We start from the raw sequence: 24,017 nt of genomic DNA, 5'->3' as shown, positions 1-24,017 counted from the left end.
TTGTTGTTGTTGTTGTTGTTGTTGTTGTTGACAGGAGAAGAATATAAGGAGGCCATCTACTACCAAACTTTTTTTTTTCTTTCTTTCTTTCTTGTATTTCAGTTTATATAAAAAAAAAGTTTTTTTTATATAATATATAAACTTTTTTTATTTTATGATAATAATAATAATAATAAAAAAGGTCTCAATTATGGATGTTCTAACTTTGGATTGTATATATTGTTTATCATTATCATGTTGATTCCTTTCCATTTTTAAAAGAAAAACTTTTGTAAAACCTCCTTTAATTGATGTGCGTACCAACATAATAACGGTATTTTTTATTTATTTATTTTAAAAAAAAAAAAAATAAAAAATAAGGTGTGAACATTGGAATGATGCAGAACGGGATAATACTTTTCTAGAGAATAATTTGATTGAAATGTCTTATAATTATATATATATATAGTTGTTGATATAATAATATAAAACAATTCAGTTCTAATTAATGTTTATATGATATATAATTCTTTTCTTCTTCTATAAATATACATTTTTCATTAACTGAAGTTCCAAAATCAACAACTCTTGAATCCATTATGATTATTATCTTCATTTCCATTTTTCATTTTTCATTTTTCATTTTCAATTAATTCCATTTTAACTTGTATTAATAATTTACATTTATTAAATATAAATATAAATAAATTTCGGTCATTTTAATACTCCTTCTCAAAGTCCATGCCTCTCTTTCTCTCTCTCTCTCTCTCTCTCTCTCTCCCTCCATCCATCCATCCTCCCCCTTCTGCTCCTTTTTTTAGTAACATTGGAAATTTTTCATCATACAAAACAATCTGGGCGGTGGGAGGCCTTTTAAAATATAAACTTGTGAAATAATGACGATTTTGTGTGTGTGTGTTTGTATGAAACAGTGAGAGAAGCTAAACGCGCCACCCAAAATTATTTTTTTATTTTTTAATTTTAATTATTTTAATAAAATATTTTTATTAATTTATTTTAAGAAAAAAAATAAACTCGGCGGAGGGAAAAAAAAAAAAAACAGGTGAAGAAAAAAAAAAAAAAAAAAAAAAAGAACCCGTCAGGCTTTTATTTTTATTTTATTTTTATTTTATTTTTATATTATTAATAATTTCTTTTTATTTAATTATTACGATAGCAGCAGCCTTTTTTTTTTTTTTTTTTATTTTTTATTATTATTATTATTATTATTATTATTATTATTTCTCTACTCCTTAGGCCCCATATATAACAAGCACCTCACCTCACCTCCCTTTCTTCTTCTCTCCCCCCCCCCCTTTTGGTTATAAAACTCCCGCCAGATCCTCTCCTTTTTTTTTTTTTTTTATTTAATTTATTTATTGCTATATATTTATTCATTTTCATCCACAAACTATTCTTGTTGAAATTCAAATCATTCATCATCATCATCTTGTCTATTTTCTAATCTTTATTATATATTATTATTATTATTAACTATATCATCATTTTCAATTCTGATTAACTAAAAATTAAATTTAAAACTAATATAAACGTTTTTTTTTATCTATAACCTCCGTTTTCCTCGTAAAACTCCTCTACCCGCCCTTGTTTTTCTTACTGTGATTAATCAACTCTTCAAAATGGCTATCCCTACTATCGACGCCTCCGTCTCACCTGCCGCTATTGTCATTGACGACTCAGCTGCTGCTTCTTGTATCTCGCAGGCTACCCAACAGCATCCTTCCATTCCAGCTCCTGCTGTTCTTCTTCAATCTTCTCCTGTAATGATGCAACAGCAACAAGTTCAAAATTCAATCAACCAGCATCAACAGCAGCAGCAGCAACAACATCAACATCAACAACAGATGGATGCTGCAATGTCACCTGGTTCTTATGAAGAACTCCAAATTGGCCCTAACGGAGTCCCAATTACTATCACAACCACTGTCGGTTCAGGACCAAATAAGCGTAAAGAAGTCATGACTCTCCCTCTTCCTCCTGGTGCTTTGCCTCCTCGCAAACGCGCCAAAACTAAGGATGAAAAGGAACAGCGTCGCATTGAGCGCATCATGCGTAATCGTCAGGCTGCTCATGCTTCTCGTGAAAAGAAGCGCCGTCATGTTGAGGAACTTGAAAAGAAGTGTGTTTCGCTTACTTCAGAAAATGAAAAGTTGCATTCTGGGTTTACTGAAATGCAATCCCAGCGTTCTCTTCTCTTTGAACAATTCAAGCGTTTGGCCACCATGGTCGAAGCTGCTAAATCTTCTGGTGATCTCTCTTCAATCAATGCTCAAACATTTCTTGACGAGTCTCTCTCTCTTATGAAGCCCATTGAAGTCCCTGTACCTTCTCCAATGGACTTTGATCTTTCTTCCTCTGGAAATAGCCCTGCTCCTCAGCTCCCTCAATCTCCAGCTCCTGTCACTGAATCTGCCACTTCAACTATCAGAGATGATCTTTCACTTGCTGCTTCTCCTAAATCCTCTGGCGCCAGTAGCGCCTATCCGGCCTCGCTGGCGTCGCCGGGTTCTTCTTCCTCTACCTCTTCTCAACCGCCTTCTTCTGCTTCTGTCGCCTCAAACACCGGCGTCGCCACTACCACTACTACTACTACAACTACACCCACAACCAATACTTCTATTACTACTTCTACTACTAATACCGCCGCCGCCACCACCACCACCACAGCGGCATCAATCAGCCCGGCAGCTGCTGCCTTTGGCACGTCACCCACCGCGCAAACCGTATCAGCCAATGGGGCTTCTAAACTTACTTCCCAAGATGCGGCGCTTGCAGCTCTGCCACCCACCACTTCTCCGGTTAAGCCCGCCACAATCTCGGCTGCTAATACCTCAACCACCACCACCGCAACCATTCCTACAACACAGGCTCTAAATGGCGCCACTAGAAATACACCCACAACAAAGATTACAAAAAAGTCAACAGGTTCAACCACAAAAAAGACTTGCCCTCCTATAATTAAGGCTGAGCCTATGGAGCCCGTCATTAAGGTTGAACCTATTGCTGACGTACCTACTGCCACAGCCACTGCAACTGCAACAGCCACAACAACAACCAATGAAGTTGTTGCTGCCTCTACTGCTGCTGCTGCTGCTGCCGCTGCTGCTAACCCTGACATGACTGTCATCCCTTCATCTACTACTCTCGCCTCAATCTCCAACGAGGACTTTAATAGCCTTTCTCCTGGCCTGGAGTCAGAGTCTGGCAGTCCTGTCTCTACCCCTAGCTTGAGCTCAAGCTCATCTGCTGCAAGCTCTCCTCGGTCATATCCCCTCGACATTATGTTTAAGACTGAACCTGATTCGGCTACAGTTTATCCTTTTGGCTTGCTCGAAACCCGGTCGCATCATCCCGCAGAAATGATGTGTACTTGAATTTCTTTTCCTTTTTTTTTTTATTTTCTTAATTTTAAAAGGAAAGAAATGGACCTGCAGCGTCGGTTCCAGAGCCAATTAAGGATTTATCTGCTCGCCATCATTCAGTGGTCTTTAACAATCTTGCAACAATGGATAATGATACCACCATTGTGTCGAACCCTTCGACCCTTGTGGACTTTGAATTGGACTATTCGTGGTTCAGTGAAAAGAGCCTCCACTCTTCTGCAACAGACTTTATTATTGCTTCCGGCCAAGACGACGATTTGGGTGGGTTTGATCATTTGATTGAGTATCCCCAGATTGGAGGCTTGTGAGAGACGTCTCACTATGAATCCTTCTCCAATTGTTGTATGCTTGTTATGAAAGAGATTTTTTCTTGATCCATGGAAAAGAAATTATCACTTTAGCATCACTCCAATATTGGTTTTTGATTGTCTTGGAAGTTTTAATTTAGAGCTTTTGGAGAATTTTTTTTTCTCTTGGGAATAATTATAAGAACAAAAATACCTTGTGAAGAATACCCATGTCATATTTTCTCTTATTGCGGACTTTTGGCTTTTGAAATTGCTTTTATAAAACCCACCCTTTTTTTTTCCTTTCTATCTTTTCTTCCTTTCTTGAATCTTTATCTTTTATCAACATTGGTTTTTTTTTCTTTTTTTTTTTTTTTTTTTTTTTACAATTACCTTCCTTTTGAATTAAAAACTTGATTCTCTATCGCAGATTAAAGATGGTCTGCCAGGCTGGCAAATGGCGCGCCCCAGAGGCAGCGACTGGCCGAAGCCGGCGGCTACTTTTATTGTTGTGCGAATCTATGAGTTTAGAAAAGTTTTTTTTTTCTTTGGAAGTTTTTGAAAAAAAAAAAAAAATTAAAGGAAGAGGCCAATTGGAGAGAAGAGATAAAGTTGAAGAGAAAATGTGAAATGATGATTGATTTTTTTTTTTTTTTTTCGAAAAAAATTGAAATAATTAAGTGGTGATTTTAATATTGCTAATTGATAAAAAAAAAAAAATATGGCCTTGGTTTGGGAGCATTAAGAAGAGAACGGAGTTTTTATTTTTATTTTTTTTTTTTGACATGGCTTTTTATTTTTCAAGGTATGGGAGAAATTGATGAATGTTATGACTTTGACTATATAACTATATATATTTAAAAAAAAAATAGACAATATTACGAAGTGATGAATTTAAAATACTTGCTATACTTATGGGGGGGAGGGGGTTTTTTTTTTCTGTTTAAAAATATGTTTTAATTATTACCTCGTAGATCAATTAATAAATTAATTAATGGTCACCCAGATCCAATGACGGTCTTGCCGACTTGAGTCTATCTCTAAACCTGTTTGCAGATGATGCACCGTTATTATTATTATTATTATTATTGTTATTGTTTGCTCCAACTCCTGTAACTCCAGACTTGTTGGCGCTCCATGACATGTATTGGTATCCTGTTGCAGCCGGCGACGATGCAGCCCGGCCCGCCGGACCCGACACGTTGCCACCATGTAAACCCCCTGCTCCTGCTCCTGCTCCCGCTCCTGCTCCCGCATTTCCTCCATATGCCAGCTCTGCAGCTGAAGCTTTACGATAAATATCCTGAAGCTGAGACGCACCTGCACCACCGTACCTCCCAGCCCCGGTAGCTGTAGAATATGCACGTTGTTGTTGCATGCTGTTGTTATTGTTATGATTATGATGGTGAGGATAGTACACTTCATTAGAACCAGGAGCTCCGGCCAAAGACCCGGAAAATGATCCCGGTGAACTCATAACTCCATTTGAACCATGTGCAATGTTAACAGTAGCCCCACCCATTTTAGCATTATAAGTCCGGGTAGCTTTTGCATCTGCAAGCCATGAGGGGATTACTCCAGTCCCATTTTCAGCATAGTACCGAACCAAGGCTCCAGCAATCAATGTGTCATCATCCGTATCGCCATCCACATCACGCGAAAATACTTGCTGAGTGGCACTTGAAATACTTGACTTGAACCGTGAAAAAAATCCTCCAGAAAGTACCGACGAAATACCACCAGATGATACGGGTTCCTGCTGCGCTAGCACGTGCTCACTAGGTTGTGGCGGTGGCTGTGACTGTGACTGTGACTGTGAATGTAGCTGTTTCTGCTGCTGCTGTTGCTGTTGCTGATCAAACTGAGACGTCCGTGGTGACAATGATGATACACTACTGTTACGTGACATCCATGTTCCTGCAGCGTCTGGACCTGTTCCTGGTGGTGGTGGCGTAGGTGTGTATGTTCTCGAGGGTCCTCCAGCATTCACTGCATTGTTAAAGTTATATCCACTATTAAGATCTGCAACGCCTGCTCCTGCTCCTGCTCCTGCTCCTGCTCCTGCTCCTACTCCTACTCCTACTCCTACTGCTCCTCCCACAGAGGCAGCTCGAGGAGGTTGGAATCGATATTGTTGTTGCTGTTGTTGTTGTGGGGGAGGAGTTTGTTGTTGGTATCGTTGAGGTTGAGGGTAATGCTGTTGTGATTGTGAACGTTGTTGATACGGTTGTTGATGCATGCCTGGGTTGGGACTCGGTCTGCGCGCCATGTTGGCTGCAGAAATAGAACCCACACTCAAACTTCCAGTACCACCAGTTCCATTTGCATAAGGATTGGGGGCAGCTGTTCCAGTAGCTGTATGAGCATAAGGGTTTACAGCTTGTGGTTGGTACAAGCTATCATGTTGTTGATGCTGTTGATGCTGTTGTTGATGTTGTTGTTGTTGTTGTTGTTGATGATGGGGGTAGTAAGTTCCACGTGAGTCTTCAGCAGATGATGAAGAAGAAGACTTTTTTTTTGATCCACCCCATGATTTAAAAGACATTTTTACAGAGTTATATGGTGATGATGATTATGAAAAAAAAAAAAAAAAAAAAAAGTGAGTTTACTTTAGAAGAATCAATCAAAGTTGTTAAGTTTTTAACAAATAAATAAATAATAAAAAAGAAAAAAAAGAAGAATATTTGTGTGTGTGTGTATGTGTAATATTTTATTTATTTATTTTTATTAAAGAAGTGGCCACGCGGAAGTGTTGAATTTGCGGGAGAAAAAAAAAAAAAAGAAGCGGCGTTTTTACGATTGGGGAGGAGTTTTTTTTTTATTTTAATATTTATTTTAATATTTATTTTAATATTTATTTTAATTTTTTGTTGTTACCTCCAAAAAAAAAAAAAAAATTATAAATTAATTATAAATATATATGTCTTATATATTTAGCTCTCATAATTAAAATATTCACAATAAACCTTTAAAAAAAAAATTAAAAAAATAAAAAAATAAAAAAAAAATAATCCCATTCCAGCAGTAATTTTTGGTTTTTTTTTTTTTTCATCCTTTTAATATCCCCCCCCCCTCCCCGTCATGTCTGCACCAGATGCTGCTTCTAAACCTGAGTCTGCACGGTACATAATTGACCGAGGTAAGTTATTTATTTTTTAATTTATTTATTTATTTTTTTTTTTTCATTTTTATTTTTTTTCTAACTTAAAATATCTAGGCGTCGTGAGCGGCGGAACCTCAATCCATAACATTAACCCGGGTCTTTTGGTTGAAAAGATTTTACGTGAACGTATCTTTGAATCTCTTTACTATAAAGAAAAATGCTTCGGTCTTAACGTCGCTACATTATGTGACCGTGCTGTAGAGCTTGAATATATAGGTGGCCAATACGCAAACCATAGAGTCTCTCCATTTCTTTGTCTTCTCTACAAACTTATTTTACTACAACCTAAACATGACATTGTTTTGTTATACCTCACTCAAAATGATTTCAAATATCTTACCGCCATTGCCGCATTCTATGTTCGCCTTTTCTTTGAACCACATCAAGTCTTTGCTACCCTTGAACCCCTTCTTGCCGATAAACGCAAACTTAGATTCAGATCAATGGCCGGCGTCAGCCTCACTTACATGGACGAGTATATTGATACCTTATTGACCCAAGACCGTGTCTGTGATATTACTCTCCCACGTCTACCTAAACGTATTGTCCTTGAAGATGCAGAGAAACTTGAACCCAGACTTAGTGCCATTGCAAGTGACTTGGAGGATTCATCATCTTCTTCCGACGATAGCGACAGTGACTAAAACAAAAAAAATTATATATAATATATACATTACTTCATTTATTCATTTATTCATCATAAAATCATTTAAATTTTTTTTTTTAATTTTTATACAAAAACTTTCATAACCAACAACAAAAAAATAACTTAAAGAGTCTTCTCAATAAGCTCAATGCCAAACTCCTCCTTGAGTTCCTTCATCAAAGGATAAGCAAACTTGGGAACAACAGGAGCGTGGATGCCAGACTCGCTAATGGTACCGTTAAGAACTTGACGAACGGCAACAGCGCAAGGGACACCAACAGTCTTGGCCATGGCAGAGTAGCCACCAGGAACACCGTACTCAACAAGAGTGGAGGTTCTGGTCTCAGTGGTCTTGTCAGCCCACTCAATGCCAAACTTGTGCTGGAGAATAACGAGATCACGCTCGCCCTCCTCAAACTGCATCTTCTCCTCAAGAGTAGCACACAGAGTGTCAAGAGGGTTACCACGGGGGATGATGGGGGCATCAGAGAAAAGACCCAGCCACTTGAAGCCAGAGAGAATGCGAGCCTTGTCGTCATTGTCCTTGAACTTGGTCTTGGAAGAAATGGCCCACTCAAGATCCTTCTCCTCGTTAGAATCAGCACCAAGAACCTTGGCAAGAGCATCCTTCCAGGCAAGGGGCTTCTCGTTGGAGGCAGACAAATAGTCCTTAGCCTCCTCAGAAAGGAAGCCAATGTCAACAAGAACCTTGATGAACTCAGGGAAGCCTTGGAAACGAAGAGTGCCACGAATGACAGTCTGGGCCTCAGGAATGGCATAGCGCTCCTTGTAGGTGGTGGAATCACGGTTGGGGTAAGCAACAAGAGCATAACCGGGGTAGATAAAGTAAGGCTTGGCAGTGCTCATCAAGTCCTCAGAGGAAACCTCAACAATCTTGCCATCCTTCCAGTACTTGGCACTGTTTCTGAGAGCGAGAAGAACACCTCTGGAAGACCAAGAGAACTTGTAACCCAATGGGTTGTCAGAGTCCTCAGGGGCAGGGAGACCACCGCAGTAAGAGAGGAAAGAAATAATCTTACCACCCTTCTGGTGAACCTCGTCAATGGTCTTGACGGCGTAAAGGTGATCAATACCAGGGTCCAGACCAATCTCATTGAAGACAATGATACCGGCCTTCTTGACCTCCTCCTCGAGCTCAAGCATGGCAGGGGAAGTGTAAGAAGTGGTGACAACGTGCTTCTTATTGCGGATGGCAGACTTGACAACGAGAACGTGGTAAATGTAAGGAATCAAAGAGATGACAAGGTCGACCTTGGCAACCTCAGCGTCGAGAGCCTTCTCGTCAGTGACATCAACAGAGATGGCCTTAGCCTTGTCGCCGGCAAGAGCCTTAGCAGATGCAAGGGTTCTGCAGCCGACAGTGACCTCAATGCCAGGAGTGGCAGCAAGGACATCGACAGTGGGCTGGGCAACGAAGCCGGAGCCGAGCAAGAGAACGGATCTGGAAATTGAATGAGGTTAGTATGGGGGAGAGGTTGGATTAATCAGAAAAAAAAAAAAAAATTCCAATTGAGTCATCATCATCATCATCACGGGGACAGTTTGCCGGAGAGTTTGACTAGATGATTGAAGGTAATGGTATATGATATATAGAAATGGATAATTTAGTGATTATTATTAGACGTACTTGGTCATTATGAAGGTTATAGCTGGATGGTGAATCTAACAAAAGATTTGTAGATACTAGAAAAGAATCAAAAAAAAAAAAAAAGAAGAAAGAAAAGAAAAAAAAAAAACGTGGAATTTGCGGATCTCAGGCCAGTTAAATACCTTACAAAAAAAAAAAAAAATTCACTGCTGTGGCGGTTAAAAACCTTTACCTCTAAAGCGCCGATTCAGGTCCGGTCCGGCGTTTACGGAGTTTCAAGCGTAAATGTCAGAACGCAATCTTCATATACAATTAAACAATCAAACAATCAAACAATCAACAATCAACAATCAACAATCAACTAAACAAAATCAACAAAATGCTAACTTTCATTCATTCATTCATTCATATATATATATATTTTATAATATTTGGGAAAAGATCCTGGAGTACTTCCAATGGCTTCTTCAATTCCAAAATAGTAATTAAATGTAATGGTACCGCTCTAATAATATAGTAATAATCATAACAAACAACATAAAAACACACACACCCATATATAATAATAATAATAATAATAACAACCTTCTCTAGAACCCCCGACTCGATTGCCCACGACCGCGTCCACCACGACCGCCACCTCCTCCACGGCCCCCACGGCCTCCACGACCTCCGCGACCGCCACCCCGGCCACGTGTCGAGTTTTGCCGCGCATTACCAGCACCACTGCCCACCTTAGGCTTAGGTGTATCGTCAATCAGTAGTGTATCCAGCGGCAGCGACTCAGGTAGAATAAAGTAACGAATGGTGCTGCCGCGAATGTTGATATATTCTAATGATATCGGTTCACGGTTCCGTATTGTCATTTTTACGCCCCGTAGTGTTGTGTTCATATTTGGTGACACAGATAGAATTGTGCCCGAAACAATTGTACCTAGAGGAGGGGGGGGAAAAGTTGTTAGCAAATAAAATAAAATAAAATCAAATGAAATCAATTTTGTTTTAAAATCATTAAAAAAAACTCACCATTCTTAAGCTCTATTTGGACTGACTCGTTTGTCAGTTTCATTAAAAATCTAAAATTCTCTCCAGTCAGCAAACTTTGAAAAATAAATTTTTTTTTTTTTTTAGAAAGATTCTTCTTAAATAACTCCTCTATAAAAACTTACCGCACGAGCTTCATGTTGAACCGACGCGTCTTTTTCTTCTTCTTTACTGTTCCTCCTTGGGTGGCTTTGAATGCTTTCTGCTGGGGGGATGTGTGTTGTTTGATTTTTTGGTGGTTTGACAAAAAAAAAAAAAATAAATCAAAAAAAAAAATCAAAAATGAAAAATTTCGCTGGGAAACGCACGCGGACAGACCATACTATTCGCAGAGTCCTAAAATTACGCATAACATCGGTACACCCAATTTTCTTCACAACCCCCCCTCCCCATCCTCCTCTATCCTTTTTCAACCCAACCCCTTCCAAACATTTGGCCAAAAAAAAAAAAAAAAATAAAAAAGACCAACAAAAATATGTCTGAAATTGCCATCAAGACTAAGCGTGGGAAAATTTCCAATTGCCCTACTTCCTTTAACGGCCCCCTTACTGAGCCTGTCCAAACTGTAATTAAGTCCATTTCAGACAAAACTGGGCTTTCCGTTCATAGAATCCGTCTCACTATCCCCACCGCATCCGACGACAAGCCCCAAGAACCTAACCAGAAAAAGCGCGATACCGTTCTTGATCCGGCATTGCCTCTTTCTACTTATTTCTCTGCTACCTCTACCAATTCTCCTATCATTTACGTCAAAGACCTTGGCCCACAGATCCAATGGCGCACTGTCTTCTTCATTGAATACTTTGGACCCCTCCTCATCCACCCCATCTTCTACTTTGGTCAAAAGGCCATCTACGGCTCCACTTTTGAACACTCTCGTGTCCAGCAACTTGCATTCATCTTCACCATGCTCCATTTCATTAAGCGCGAATTTGAGACTGCCTTTGTTCACCATTTTTCTCTTGACACCATGCCCGTCTTCAATGTCTTTAAAAACTCATCTCACTACTGGTTCCTTTCAGGTATTAACCTGGCTTACTTCATCTATGCTCCTGAATCATACGTTGCTCCTGAAAAGTCTATCATCTCTCGTTTCCTTTTTGGCAGAAACATTGTCCCCCTCGGTGCTACCACTCTCTATGTTCTTTCTGCCCTTTGGCTCTTTGCTGAACTCTCCAATGGTTGGACCCATCTCATTCTCTCTTCCTTGAGATCAGACGGCTCAAAGACCCGCAAGATTCCCTATGGCTATGGCTTCAACCTTGTTTCCGTCCCGAACTACTTTTTCGAATCCCTCGGCTGGTTCGCTATCCTTCTTATTACCCAGAACTGGACATCCCTTTTGTTTTTCACTGTTTCTACTACCCAAATGTGGTTCTGGGGTGTCAAGAAGCACAGAAGATACCGTAAGGAGTTTGGTGACAAATACCCCAAGAACCGTAAGATTTACGTCCCCTTTGTCATTTAGATATGAAAAAAGAAGGAAAAATTAATATTAATAAAAATAAAAAGGAACTTTAAAAGTATAAATTTAAATATTTTGAATCAGAAACACACATGACAAAAAAAAACAATTAACAAGGAATCATTACCAATAAACTTTTTTTCCCCTATTCAAAAAAAAACAATCTCTTGTGTATGTTTTTCATGTGTGGTTCAACCCCACACGTAGACCCTTCAAGGCTTTTTTTTTTTTATCTTTACTCCTCTCCATAATTCCTTACCTGTACCGGTATAACCGTTGGCATGAATTGTTTCAATGCTTGCGTGTTTTGCTACTAAAAACATGATTCATCCCAAACGCCAAACAATATATATTTTTTTGACCAAAGGAGAAATTGGGTGTTAGATCTTGTTATCTTTGCCCGCCGTTGACGTTTGTTCAAAACGTTATATATTCTAGAAAAAAAAAAGAAAGTGATTCCAAAGAAAATTAAACCATTATCAACTTACCAATAAATAGGAAATTTTTTAAAAAAGAGATCGGTCACGCCTTTGAAAAAGAAAGAAAGAAAGAAAAGAAAAAGAAACTTGACATAAAATTTCTAGCAATATGAAGTTTTTTTTTATAGTTATTTTCATTGTTCGGAGTTTTCCCGCAAATTGTGTCGATACTGTTGACATTTGTCTTGAATCAATCCGTTGATGAAACGACTCTAAAAATATACATTTGAAAAAATTCCGTTTGATATAGAACATTTTATCAAAAGAATCATTTAAATACCAATGATTTCTTCTTCTCTTTTTTTTTTTTTTTTTTTTTTTTTATTTTCTTTCTATCAAAATGACCATATTTTTTTCATCAATCAAATTACATACACAATGAAAGTAAATTCCTCATTTTTTTCTCTAACCCTTTCCTCTTCTTTTTTGATTCCTCTTATTCTGACTGCAGCTCCTGGGGTTCCAGCTATACAAGCTTTAGATTCTTCTGAACTAGAGGACCTTGACACAAGTAACCTGCGCATCCTGGGTACCAAGAAAATTAAAGAAATACGCTTTACCCAAACACTTAGCGTAGACGACCCAGAGATAGAAACCGCAGCTTTGGAAAAAAGAGGCCAAACCAGCGATGTATCTCAAGTACTCTTTAATAGGCATTCTGTACCTGGAAGCAGCAGCTATTCATATAGTGTTTCGACAAGTATTTCTACTGGAGGAAATACAAATACGGTAAATAATAACTACAACAGTAATGTAAATAATGGAAACAGTAATTCAGTGAGCACAAGTGATACTATCATTAATAATAGCAACACCAATAATATTGATCATTCAAATACAAATACAAATACCAATACAATAAACAATAGTAATACCAATAGTAATACCAATAGTAATACCAATAGTAATACCAATAGTAACAGTGACACGAACAACTCAAACTCAAACAGCAATACTAACAGTAACACTAATAGCAACACGAATAGCAATAGCAATAGTAATAACAATGAAAATGAAAATGAAAATGAAAACGATAATGACAATAGTTACTCAAATGAACCTGGCTCCGGTAGCTCTTCTTCTTCTTCTTCTTCTTCTTCTTCTTCTTCTTCTTCTTCCATCACTATTTCAACGTCTTCAACAAGACTTTCTAACGGTTTGTATGCTGGTGGCTCCAACTCTGTCTATATAGCCGGTTCTACCACCCATTCTGGTCTTCAATCAGTCCTTCTTCTATCTTCTTCTGTGTCTGCCGCCTATCCAGGGTATTGGGGCACTCAGGGTGTATACGACTACTCATACAATTCAACTATTAATGGGGTTCAATATTCTGTTCGCTGCTTTTGTATGGTATTTAATCCCTGCTCTTGCGACAAAACTCAAAACTTTGTTTACTTTGAAAATCTTTCTGGAAACTTTTCCAAAATCTCTGTCACAAGTACTGGGGAACGTACCGTAATGGTCAATGGAACTTTGATTAATTCTACAGCTCTCACTTCAAGTTCCCAATCGTCTTCACCTGAAAATCAACCAGTTGCTCCTGTCTTGGAATCTTTGGGAATTGCTCTCATGATTCCAGAAACTTTTCTCTTCTTGGCGATTTCAGTTGTTGGCATTTTTTATTTGTAACTTTTTTTTTTCCAAAATTATTTATATCTATATATATCAATTATTTAATTTTACTGTATTATAATATTCAATATTAATTTTTTTTAAAAAAATAAGCATTTATTTAATCAACATCATTCCAAAATGGTTTCTTATAGTTATGCTGTCATAAGTTGAGAAATAGTGGTTTGGGCGCAGTTGGGGGCTTATTTTGCCACAGCAACTATATTGAAAAAAAAACCTATGACGATCCGATTGCATAAGAATGTGGCAGTGTGTTCGAAATGACTTTTTTTTTTATATATTTATTTATTAATTCTTTTCAGAAAAAAGTTTTATAATCTTGAGAAGATGATCTTGTTAATTACGATAAATGATATAGTACTATATTTGATAATAAATGTTGTGACGGCGACACCAATCTCTTATCGTCCATAACTAGGCTACGTCATCCTGGGGTAGAACCGTTATAATATATCAACTCTTTTAAACTTCCAATTTTTCATTCAATCCTTCGATAATTTTTTTTTACAAACAATTATCCTCCACTTTACCTCTTTGAAAGTCTACCAAACCAACATGAAAAGCTGTCATAAGGCGATCCTTTGGGGCTGTTGTGAAGAGGCTTAGAAACTTCTTAAAATTTTTCTTTTTGAGCCTACCACCTATAAAAACCCTAGCAATCCGCACATCAACAATTGTAATATTTTTTTTTATTTACACTATGCTTATATAAAATTCTTCAATTCTTAATTTTATACCTTCCTTCTTGAAAAAAAAAAAAAAACTATACAAATCCATTTAAAATGAAGATATCAACTACTTTTTTAACCCCTTTTCTTTTCACATCTTCACTTGTTTCTGGAAGAACGCTCTCAGATTTGTTGATTCCTAAATTCAACCCAAGAAATGCAAACCCTGCCATTCTTCCACGCAACCTCCCCGCAAATACACACTTTGTGCCTCTTGACGACTTGCCCTTTCTGGAAGAAAAACTTGTCAACTTCAAGTTCAGCAGTGTCAATGGCAAACCAGTAATGATAATTAAAGATGACGACCCGGATCTTTCTTTTGAAAAACGTCGGGGTGGATCCAGCGGCGGTAAATCTGGGAGTAGCAGCAGCGGCAGTTCAAGTAGTTCGAGTAGTGGTTCTGGAAAAACAGGTTCATCATCTTCTTCATCAAGTGGTTCAACTTCTTCTTCGTCACGGGGTTCCTCTACTTCTTCTTCAAGGCTTTCTAGTGGCCTGTACTCTGGAGGTGCAGTAACTCCCTTTGCAGCAGGAGCAGTTACTGGTCTTGGTCTCGGCGCCGTGTTTCTTTTAGCTGGTGCTGCTTCTTCAGCTTACCCAGGATATTGGGGCCACTATGGTACCTATGAGTACTCCTATAATACTACTATCAACGGAACTGACTATGTTGTCCGTTGCTTTTGCATGCAGTACAATCCTTGCTCTTGCGAAAAGACTGAAAACCAAACTTATTTTGACAACCTTCCAACGAACATTTCAAAAACTACCATTGACTCTAATGGTACCCATTTTGTTGTCATTAATGGCACCCTTACGAATCAAACACAGGCAACTGCTACAAGTTCAAGCTCAGCATCCGCGTCAAGTGCTTCGGCAAGTGCTTCGGCTGCTGCAACAACCAGTAGTACATCTTTTGCAAATATTTTGGGATCTCCAAACACTCTTTTCACAATTGCCATTGCTGCTGGATCTTTATTTTTGTAAATTAAGTATAATATAATTTCATTTTTGCACAAAACATTAGTGCTACATACTTATAGCAAACAAAAAGTCAAACTGCAAAAAGTTTAGCTTCCCTGCCAGGGGTCGAACCTGGAATCTTTCGCTGTGCAACACAATAATCGTAGGCGAACGCCTTGCCATTGGGCCACAAGGAATAACTTGAAACAAGACAATGTTATTATTATTTAAAACCAAATTACAAAAATCACAAAACCACTAAAAAGAAATTAAAATGATTTCTTTACTTTTGAATAAAGACAAACAAATATAAACTGATTTATTTTAAGATTTTATCTACAGCATAGTTAAATTTAAAACTCAAAATTTAATTTTAAAACAGAAAAATTATATAGTAGGAGCATAAATAATAGCTTGAATGCTGATATACTTTTTTAGATTAATAGAAAATTATCAAAAGTATAGCAAATTGATATAAATAATATTTTAATAATATATAAATTATATCCCTACTTAACAGATTATAAATAAAATTAATTCTCATTCATTCAAATACATCACTTCTTCTTGATAAACATTTCTTCCAACAGAACATATAGTAAAATAAAAATAAAGTCGCACCAAGAACAGGGGGCATAGCCAAACGAAACAACTTCAACTTCAACTTCAACTTCAACTTCAACTTCAACTTCCACTTCAATTTCACTTTTTTTTTTAATTCGAATCAAAAAAAAAAAAAAAAAACGACCTGAATTAAAAAGAATAGATAGAACAACCATGAGCAAACAAAAGAGTCAGGATTGGTTCTAAATAAAGTCTTGTTTGGTATCTTTTTTTATTCTCATTGCCATCAATAACATTAATCGTTTATAACGATTAAATAATAAGACTGATAAGAAAAAAAAAGGTTCAAAGATTTGTCTAACCTGTTGCTCTTCCTCTTCCACGACCTTGGAAAACAACCTCCTCGTCACTATCCTCGCTGTCATCATCATCATCATCTTCTTCTTCCTCATCCTCATCACCATCTTCATCAAGATCCAATTGTCTCATATGAGAAGCAGCCTTGTCCATAACAATATTTTCATCATCATCCTCTACCTCACCATTATTCTCCGCAGAAACATTCTCATTCTTCTGTTGTCTACTTCTTCGTCCCCGGCGGCGACGCCGTCTGCGTTTGGGAGACGCAGGTTCATTTCCAGTATTAGTATTATTGCTGCTGTTGGAACTGACTGCACGAGACCCTTGTCTATTCTGGCCTAAAGGAGATTCAGAAGTACCCAAACTGTGTCCACGAGCATTATTCCGCCCGTCTGAGCGAGAACGTCTGCTCTTATGGCTGAACTGGGCATGTTCCAAATTGTAAAGCCTAGATAAAAAGGCAGGAGAGGCAGAGTTCATATCAGAAAATTTGGGGAACAGTGCACGATTCTGACTGTTGCCATTATTGTGATTACCGTTGCCATTGAATTGGGGATTTCGATTCATATCTCCATCAGTACCATTTTTAAAAACAGCATCATTTCGACCAATCTTGTAGTACTCAGATTCATCGACAACTTCCTCTTCAGCATTGTTAAGACAACTAGAAAATTGGCTTCCAGTATTACTTTCAGAATGCTGTTTATCATTAATCGGGCTTTTACCAAATCCTTGGGGAGCCCTTGGTATATCAGCATACTGAAATGGTTGAGATTCTTCTTCTTCCCCCACAGCTTCTTCTTCTTCTTTTTCAGAGGCAAAAACAACGCTTTCAAAATCAATAGGCTCAAAGCTAAAATGAGAGTCTTGGCCCTTGAACTCGTCAAGGCTCAAAAATGTCAAGTAAAGACGGCTAATTTCAACACCTGAAAACAAGAGACACTGTGAACGGTAAAGGTCCTGTTCGGTACGCAACAAGGATTCAGCCGGATCAAGACCTGTGGGAGTGTCACTGATTCCTCCATCGAGAGGTGTTAATCCCAAGCAATGAGTCTCCTCGTAATTTTCGGCTAAAACCTTTTTGCCAACTTCTTGAGAAACATTTTCCTTTTGACGCTTTAAAATCTCTTCAAATCTATCCCAGTTTGAACGAGCAACAGCAGTTGAAATATCAAATTTGAAACCATAAACTTCTCGTAAATGTTCAAGCAACTGCCAAGCTTTCAAAAAAATTGCATTGCACTGAGTCGAATCTTGGCCCCATTCCGTAATAGCTGAACCTGCTAATTGCTTATGAAGCCAATCCATTAAAATTCTAAAAGCGGGCAAAAGCGAAGCCATTCCTGAGGCGAGCTTTTTGCGATCTCCAACAACAGAAACATTACGAAGGGCAGCAGAAAGAAGCTTATCAAAAATGCGTAGAGTGAAGCCCACTACAAGTTTGTATGCCTTTTGGGGAGTCAACACAGCATTACTCACCTTCTTAGAGTCTCTTTTGCTATCAGCATCGCAGGATTGATGTAGTAACCAAACAAAAGTAATAGCAATGATGACAAGTTTAGAAATAATTCTGCTGGGAATCTCTCGGTCCTTACAAAGTTCGTAAAGCCTATCAGTGAATTCTTGCTGACGGTCTTCCGAATTAGGATCATAAAACTTAAAAGGGTCAGATGATGTTTTGGAAGGAAGCTGGGCTAAGTAATAGGTACTGTAAAGCTGAATGATCTGCAAAAGGGTTTCCTTTACATCTTTCTGAGAGTTACCAGTCACCGAATTTTCATTATCAATATCATTGAAGGAATCGTTTTCATCAACCTCTCTTAAACCAAAAATTGGCTTTTCTGAGAGATTTTTTAACTTGACTAGTTTTCTGAGAATAATTCTCAAATTAGCTGGACCATCTTGGAATGGTTCATCAACTGCAACAGAACGCAAAAAGTAATAGGTTGCAGTGAACACGTCTCCACGAGAAAAACTAATATTTCCAAGTAAATTCAAGGGAATACCCGAACTAGGTCTGATTTTGGAAGCGGTAGTATAATAAATAATCGAGTGATTATAATCGAGCGAAATTTCATTAGAGCTGGGATGGAGCATGGAGCGGTATCGGGATAAATCGCCCATATGGCATAAAGAATCATGTATAGATGTATGCAAAATTGGTGTGACTGATTGGTTGGCTCTAGGTGAAGTGTTTAAATTTTCAGGCTCTACCTGAAGAACTGAGACCACATATAAAATTTGAGGTGTGTATCCATAAATTTCCACCATTCTAGTAATGAGTACTTTATAGTAGTGGCTGATATGTTTGCAAAGCTTAATGAACCGATTACGAGCAAGTTGACGAGCTTGCTCATTTTCGGCTTCAGTGGGAAAAGTAAAATTATTTGGTCGGTCAACAACATGATGTTGATAGCTTTTAATTACTGTGTAATAAAACGATTTCCATAGAGTGTTTTGGAGCGAAGTAGAATTAACAAAGTCATCAAAAATCCAGACTGAAAATTGAGATCCAATAAAAGCAAGAAGGGCATCAATCTCTTCATCAAGATCTAGTATATTTTGGGTCAAGCTTATACGGTCAGTTGGTTGTTGGGTACTATTGGATGTAGGGTCAGAAACATTGTCATGGCTAGAAAGAACTATTTTAGAACGCAAAACTTCAAAGGTATTGTTAGTTGCAGCGAGCTTTTCTATGAAAGATTCCAAAGAAATACGGAGAGAAGCAATGATCTTTTCATTTTCAGTAGAAGATTGGGTTAGGCCATTTTTTGGCGCAAAATTAGTGTTGATATGGACAGGTTGATTACCGGTCATGATAAGGCTAAACAAAAGCGGTAGTGAAGAAAATTTTGAAAAGGACTGATGGCTTTGATGATGGCAAAAATCATGCTGTCAAAACTTTCTGGTAACCGATTTATCCAAATTAAGGAATAAACCCAGACGTTTATGTTCAGGCAAGTGGTGAAAATTTAGGTAAAAGTGAAAGCGAAAGCTGTGGAGAGAAATTTTTAAAATAAAACAAAAAAAAAATTTTAAAGTGGAGTTGGAGTGGCTGATGAGATCACCGTGGTGGTGGCATTTGGGTGAAATTGATGGTGGTAGTGAAACTTCGTTAGTAATCATCACCATCAACAAAAACTTTTCAGAACCACCAAATAAGCAATAAAAAGGGCATACTTTTTTGTTTTTTTAAAACAAAAAAAACCTAAGCTTATCGTATTGGATAATATCTTTTCTTTTCTGTCCTTCAGAACATGGCCAGGAAAAATATCATCTGCAAATATTACACAAAAGGTCGGTGCGCAAAAGGAAGCAACTGTGAATATATCCATCCCGGAGTTAATAACAACGAATTACCGGAAGACGAGGACATTGAAGGTGTCCAAAAAACTATACTTGATAACTTAAAAGAAAGACCAGAGTGGGTTTTTTCAAGCTTCTCACCTATTTCTGAGGTTAAAAAAAATCTTATTTCAGATCGTGATATTTCTCCTGACGAAGATCGCTGGAATTTTTACCTAGCAAAACAAAAAAATACTGAACAGCAATATCGCTATCAAGTCGAAGCAGAAGTCAAAAAGCAACAGGAAATTGAAAAACACATACAGATTAATAGCGATAAAGCAGCTCGTTACTCTCAAAGAAGTAAGGAACAAGAACCAAAAATGGCCTTTTTACCTCCTAATAGCAGCAACACATCCAGTGGAGGCTGGGGAAGTAGTACAAATACCGGATCATCAGCTTTTGGAAGCTTTGGAAACTCTTCCTCCGGAAACACTACTTCAAATCCTTTTGGATCCTCCTCTTTTTCTAGTCCAGCATTTGGATCTTCTACATTTGGAACCGCGTCATCTGGAAACCAACAAAAATCATCATGGTCCAACAAAAGCGGAGGTGGCGCTTTTGAGTCGTTTGTGTCATCCTCAAACAACACAAATCCATTCGGTTCGGTAACCCAAAGCAACACATCAAGCCCATTTGGAGCATCTAGTAATACTAGCACGGGAGGGTTTTCATCGCAATCAACAAACACAACTACATCAGGATCTGGCTTTGGTCAACACGGGTTTGGCCAGCCTAGCTTTGGCCAGTCGGGTTTTGGTCAATCTGGTTTTGGTAAACCCGCTTTTGGCTCAAGCGAGGCTCCCAAGTCTGCATTTGGAGCATTCAGCAATACGAGCACCTCATCAAATGCCTCCCCGTTTTCTTCTTTTGCCAGTAATCAAGGAAGTGCGTTTGGATCAGCAACTACTAATACAAATGATAATCCCTTTGCATCAAGTTCGCCATTTGGTGCTGCTACAAACAATAATGCTTCCAGTCAATCTCCATTCTCAAGTAATCAAAATAGCTCTCCATTTGGGGCTTCCAATAATAATAACTCTCCATTTGGTTCTGCTGCTTCTAAGCCATCGATATTTGGCTCTAGCTCTACATCTACAAATGCGTCACCTTTTGGTGTTGCTTCTAAGCCATCGGTATTTGACACTTCTACAACAACAAATACATCTCCGTTTGCCACTGCGAACACACAAAATACAAATTCACCATTTGGCTCTACTTCTACACAGAATTCTAGCTCGCCATTTGGTGCAGCTACACAAAAAACAAACTCGCCATTTGGGGTTGCGGCCAACAATAATCAGCAATCGCCTTTTGGATCTCAAGCTCAAGCTCAAGCTCAGGCTCAATCTTCATCGCCATTTGCTTCGCTTCAGTCATCTACCTCATCACCATTTGGAGACTCTGGAGGGTTTGGAGGGTTTGGATCTTCTCAGAAACCTGAAAATTCATCGTCATTTGGTTCGTTTTTTAATCAAAGCTCTCCATTTGGATCCAGCACTGCTTCTCCATTCGGGGCTAGTGCTGGTCCTGGGTTTGGTAGCTCGAATGCTAAATCCACAGTTATAGATCCGTTAGATAAGCCATTTTCCCTTTCTGAACTTTCAGATGTTTTTAAGGCGGAATTTGAAAGTAATGAATTTACCATAGGTAAAGTTCCGGATGTTCCCCCTCCATTAGAAGTTCGATAAAGTATGGCTTATGACTTGTTAATTCTATCAGCATTATGAAATTTTTTTCTATATAATACGTTAATCAAATTTGCAAAAAAGGCTATCAATTATAGTTAATATCATCGCTCATTATTTATTGTATATACTTAATATAATGGTTCAAGTAGTAGAAGATTGACCACGGTTGCGACCTCTCCCCTGAGTTGAACTACTATTAGCTGTATTGTTAGCGATGTTAACCACTCTTTCAAAATTACTCTTTGTGGTATTGACCAAGACGTTTACCTGTCGTCGTGCAATATTATATACATCATAATATTTAGAAAGAGTCGCTCTTAAAATCTCTTCTTTAGAACTAACACCATTAGCTATCTTTACCATTGATTCCTCCATTTCCTTCCGTAAAAACGGCTTTGAAAGGGACTTTTCAAAACCAATTTTATCATATCCTTCTACTAATCCATATCCTAAAGCTGAAGGTATTAGTCGTGAAACACCACTTTCGCCTGGTGGGTTAATTTTATTCACGTAGTTCCGATCAATGATAGTTTGAATGTGATCTGCCATGGTTGCATCTGTTCCAATTCCGTTTGCATCCATAAGAGAAATCAAGTCAGTTTCAGATAAATAGCGTGGTGGCGATGTAGTACCTTCAAGCAAATCGGCAGAATCCAACTCTACTGTAGCACCTGGAGAAAATAGATTTGGTGGGATTTGGACCGCCGAAGAAGCCCATGTTTGATATGGATAATAAACCTCAAGAAAATTTCTTTCCAGAACCTCTAGGCCAGATGCAAAAAATGTTTCGCCGCCCCAGTTCAATGTTATTGTGGTAGTAGCGCCTTTAGCGTCGGGAGAAACGCATGCCAAAAATCTGCGAGCAACAAATTCAAAAACTATCCGTTGACCTTCATCTTCTAAAGCGGACGAGTTGACAAACGCAACCGGATGGATGGGTGGATGTGCTTTATCGTTATGTTTTCCCTTTCTGGGAGTGCATATTGTCGGGGGCTGCGGAGGTTGTGTATGACCAAGAAGCCGCTTTGCATAATTACCCCATTCAGGGGAATGAAACTGTTTTTCCACTAGCTTGTTTAAATCAATTGATTCGTCAAAAACATCTGTTTCCGTGCGGGGATAAGATATGAACCCTTTATTGTACAGTTTTTCGGCAGCATCTAAAACCTTTTTAGGTGTTAATCCTCTGAACTTAGAGCAAACCTTTTGCAGCTCGACTGTTGTTAAAGGTAAAGGCCTCCAACGAGATGTAGGAACCTTTTTGACATTGATAACTTGTGCCCGAGTTCCGGTGTTGATACATCTGTGAAACAGAACGTATGCAACAGCTCTATCAAACAGTCGAGTACGACTCCACGTAAACTTAAGGACATCAATGCGATTCTTAGAAGTCTTTCGTCTTTTAGTATTTGTGTTTTCTTCATTCTGTTGTTGTTGTTTTTGGAAATCAACAAAACTTTGTGGCATTTTGGCGTCAATAGATATATACCAAAAGTTTTCTGGTACAAACTTTGTTACTCGATTATATTGATCAACCACAAATCCAAGAGTAGGGAACTGGCAAGGTCCATAAGAAATTACGTCTTTTTTAAGAGTGGTAATGGCATCCTGAATAGCGAGAGTTTGAAAGCGTGTTAAAGCTGTTCCTATTCGAAAATCAATTTCTATTCGAGCTATAACAGCATTCACAAGTCTCATATCTAATTGACGAGGATTCTTTGCTGCTTGTCGTATATGAGATTCTTCAATGTTGTTAAAAACTGCTCTGTGCACGTTACTCATCGTGAGATTCGGGTTACTACTGCATGCAATTTTAAAAATTTCATAGCCAATATGCTCTCCTTCTCTATCGTTATCTGTCCAAATAAATAGCTTATTTGCAGTTCTGCTTTCGTCTTTAATATTTTTTGCCACTGTCTTATTAGATTCAGAAGTAAAAGTTATGATTGGAGCATTAAACAAATGGCTAGGATCAACGCCTCTCCAGTTTCTGTACTGTGGGTCAGCAAACTCTGTATCATTGAGATGCCCTAAAACACTTGTGACTGTGACTTGACAGTCTCCCCAATTTGGGAATACAAAATTAAATTCATAATTTTTTATATATTTATTTTGAGAATTTCTCTTTAAACTGCGTTAGTTTTCTAATCGTTGAAGTATGATTAAAAAAAAGGCCCATACCGTTACAAAACTCCCTTGAGATAATGCAGTTGCTACTCCTCTGGCTACAGATGGTTTTTCTGCCACACATAATATTTTCATATTGAGGAGATAGAGAGATCATATCATTTCTATCACTGATGAATAGCTGTCGAACTAAGTTGCAAAAGAGACTGTTTAGAAATGTTTTTCTGTGTATTATGGTCTTTATGTAAACAAATTGTGTTACAGATTTTGTGTTACAGATTATTGTAACAAAAAATAACTTGATATTGTTTCCAAATTATTTTTTGACCACAAGAGTTGAATCACAGGTATAAAAAAATGGAAATAGCTTAATGACACATGAACTATTTTTGGAATTGGAAATAATCATAGAGTAAATACTAAATGATTTATACTAATAGTATTAATATATTAATCATTGCATAAATGTTCCTTTAAAGAAAGATTTGAAATGTTAAACATAGTTATTGAAAAAAAATTACTTTCAAAGCAGAT

At 37.9% G+C, this 24,017-nt stretch overlaps 11 protein-coding genes across 11 annotated transcripts; 6 read left to right on the top strand and 5 right to left on the bottom strand.

Annotated features, from left to right (window-relative positions):
* Window positions 1-1,619: 1,619 nt before the first annotated feature.
* On the top strand, window positions 1,620-3,691 carry SAPINGB_P003779 (uncharacterized protein; the record flags this gene model as incomplete). Its single annotated transcript, XM_031998494.1, has 2 exons — window positions 1,620-3,311; window positions 3,416-3,691. 2 exons carry the CDS (start codon window positions 1,620-1,622, stop codon window positions 3,689-3,691), a joined length of 1,968 nt encoding a protein of 655 aa, XP_031854385.1.
* Window positions 3,692-4,661: 970 nt separating this feature from the next.
* Window positions 4,662-6,215, bottom strand: SAPINGB_P003778 (uncharacterized protein; the record flags this gene model as incomplete). The annotated part of the gene is made up of 1 exon (XM_031998493.1): window positions 4,662-6,215. The coding sequence occupies one exon, from the start codon at window positions 6,213-6,215 to the stop codon at window positions 4,662-4,664; it is 1,554 nt and encodes a 517-aa protein (XP_031854384.1).
* Window positions 6,216-6,751: 536 nt separating this feature from the next.
* On the top strand, window positions 6,752-7,477 carry SAPINGB_P003777 (uncharacterized protein; the record flags this gene model as incomplete). The annotated part of the gene is made up of 2 exons (XM_031998492.1): window positions 6,752-6,809; window positions 6,888-7,477. The coding sequence occupies 2 exons, from the start codon at window positions 6,752-6,754 to the stop codon at window positions 7,475-7,477; spliced, it is 648 nt and encodes a 215-aa protein (XP_031854383.1).
* A 125-nt stretch (window positions 7,478-7,602) lies between these two features.
* Window positions 7,603-9,135, bottom strand: SAPINGB_P003776 (uncharacterized protein; the record flags this gene model as incomplete). The annotated part of the gene is made up of 2 exons (XM_031998491.1): window positions 7,603-8,941; window positions 9,128-9,135. The coding sequence occupies 2 exons, from the start codon at window positions 9,133-9,135 to the stop codon at window positions 7,603-7,605; spliced, it is 1,347 nt and encodes a 448-aa protein (XP_031854382.1).
* A 543-nt stretch (window positions 9,136-9,678) lies between these two features.
* Window positions 9,679-10,157, bottom strand: SAPINGB_P003775 (uncharacterized protein; the record flags this gene model as incomplete). Its single annotated transcript, XM_031998490.1, has 2 exons — window positions 9,679-10,022; window positions 10,115-10,157. The coding sequence occupies 2 exons, from the start codon at window positions 10,155-10,157 to the stop codon at window positions 9,679-9,681; spliced, it is 387 nt and encodes a 128-aa protein (XP_031854381.1).
* A 450-nt stretch (window positions 10,158-10,607) lies between these two features.
* On the top strand, window positions 10,608-11,600 carry SAPINGB_P003774 (uncharacterized protein; the record flags this gene model as incomplete). Its single annotated transcript, XM_031998489.1, has 1 exon — window positions 10,608-11,600. The coding sequence occupies one exon, from the start codon at window positions 10,608-10,610 to the stop codon at window positions 11,598-11,600; it is 993 nt and encodes a 330-aa protein (XP_031854380.1).
* An 854-nt stretch (window positions 11,601-12,454) lies between these two features.
* On the top strand, window positions 12,455-13,705 carry SAPINGB_P003773 (uncharacterized protein; the record flags this gene model as incomplete). The annotated part of the gene is made up of 1 exon (XM_031998488.1): window positions 12,455-13,705. One exon carries the CDS (start codon window positions 12,455-12,457, stop codon window positions 13,703-13,705), a length of 1,251 nt encoding a protein of 416 aa, XP_031854379.1.
* Window positions 13,706-14,490: 785 nt separating this feature from the next.
* SAPINGB_P003772 (uncharacterized protein) lies at window positions 14,491-15,420 on the top strand (the record flags this gene model as incomplete). The annotated part of the gene is made up of 1 exon (XM_031998487.1): window positions 14,491-15,420. The coding sequence occupies one exon, from the start codon at window positions 14,491-14,493 to the stop codon at window positions 15,418-15,420; it is 930 nt and encodes a 309-aa protein (XP_031854378.1).
* Window positions 15,421-16,317: 897 nt separating this feature from the next.
* SAPINGB_P003771 (uncharacterized protein) lies at window positions 16,318-19,137 on the bottom strand (the record flags this gene model as incomplete). Its single annotated transcript, XM_031998486.1, has 1 exon — window positions 16,318-19,137. The coding sequence occupies one exon, from the start codon at window positions 19,135-19,137 to the stop codon at window positions 16,318-16,320; it is 2,820 nt and encodes a 939-aa protein (XP_031854377.1).
* A 440-nt stretch (window positions 19,138-19,577) lies between these two features.
* Window positions 19,578-21,356, top strand: SAPINGB_P003770 (uncharacterized protein; the record flags this gene model as incomplete). Its single annotated transcript, XM_031998485.1, has 1 exon — window positions 19,578-21,356. One exon carries the CDS (start codon window positions 19,578-19,580, stop codon window positions 21,354-21,356), a length of 1,779 nt encoding a protein of 592 aa, XP_031854376.1.
* Window positions 21,357-21,497: 141 nt separating this feature from the next.
* Window positions 21,498-23,607, bottom strand: SAPINGB_P003769 (uncharacterized protein; the record flags this gene model as incomplete). The annotated part of the gene is made up of 2 exons (XM_031998484.1): window positions 21,498-23,407; window positions 23,538-23,607. The coding sequence occupies 2 exons, from the start codon at window positions 23,605-23,607 to the stop codon at window positions 21,498-21,500; spliced, it is 1,980 nt and encodes a 659-aa protein (XP_031854375.1).
* Window positions 23,608-24,017: the final 410 nt, after the last annotated feature.

The sequence above is a fragment of the Magnusiomyces paraingens genome (assembly GCF_902498895.1).
Source record: "Magnusiomyces paraingens strain CBS 517.90 genome assembly, contig: contig3, whole genome shotgun sequence".
Classification (NCBI taxonomy): domain Eukaryota; kingdom Fungi; phylum Ascomycota; class Dipodascomycetes; order Dipodascales; family Dipodascaceae; genus Magnusiomyces; species Magnusiomyces paraingens.
The sequence above is the reverse complement of the archived record's forward strand: the minus strand, read 5'-3'. Positions and strand labels throughout refer to the sequence as shown.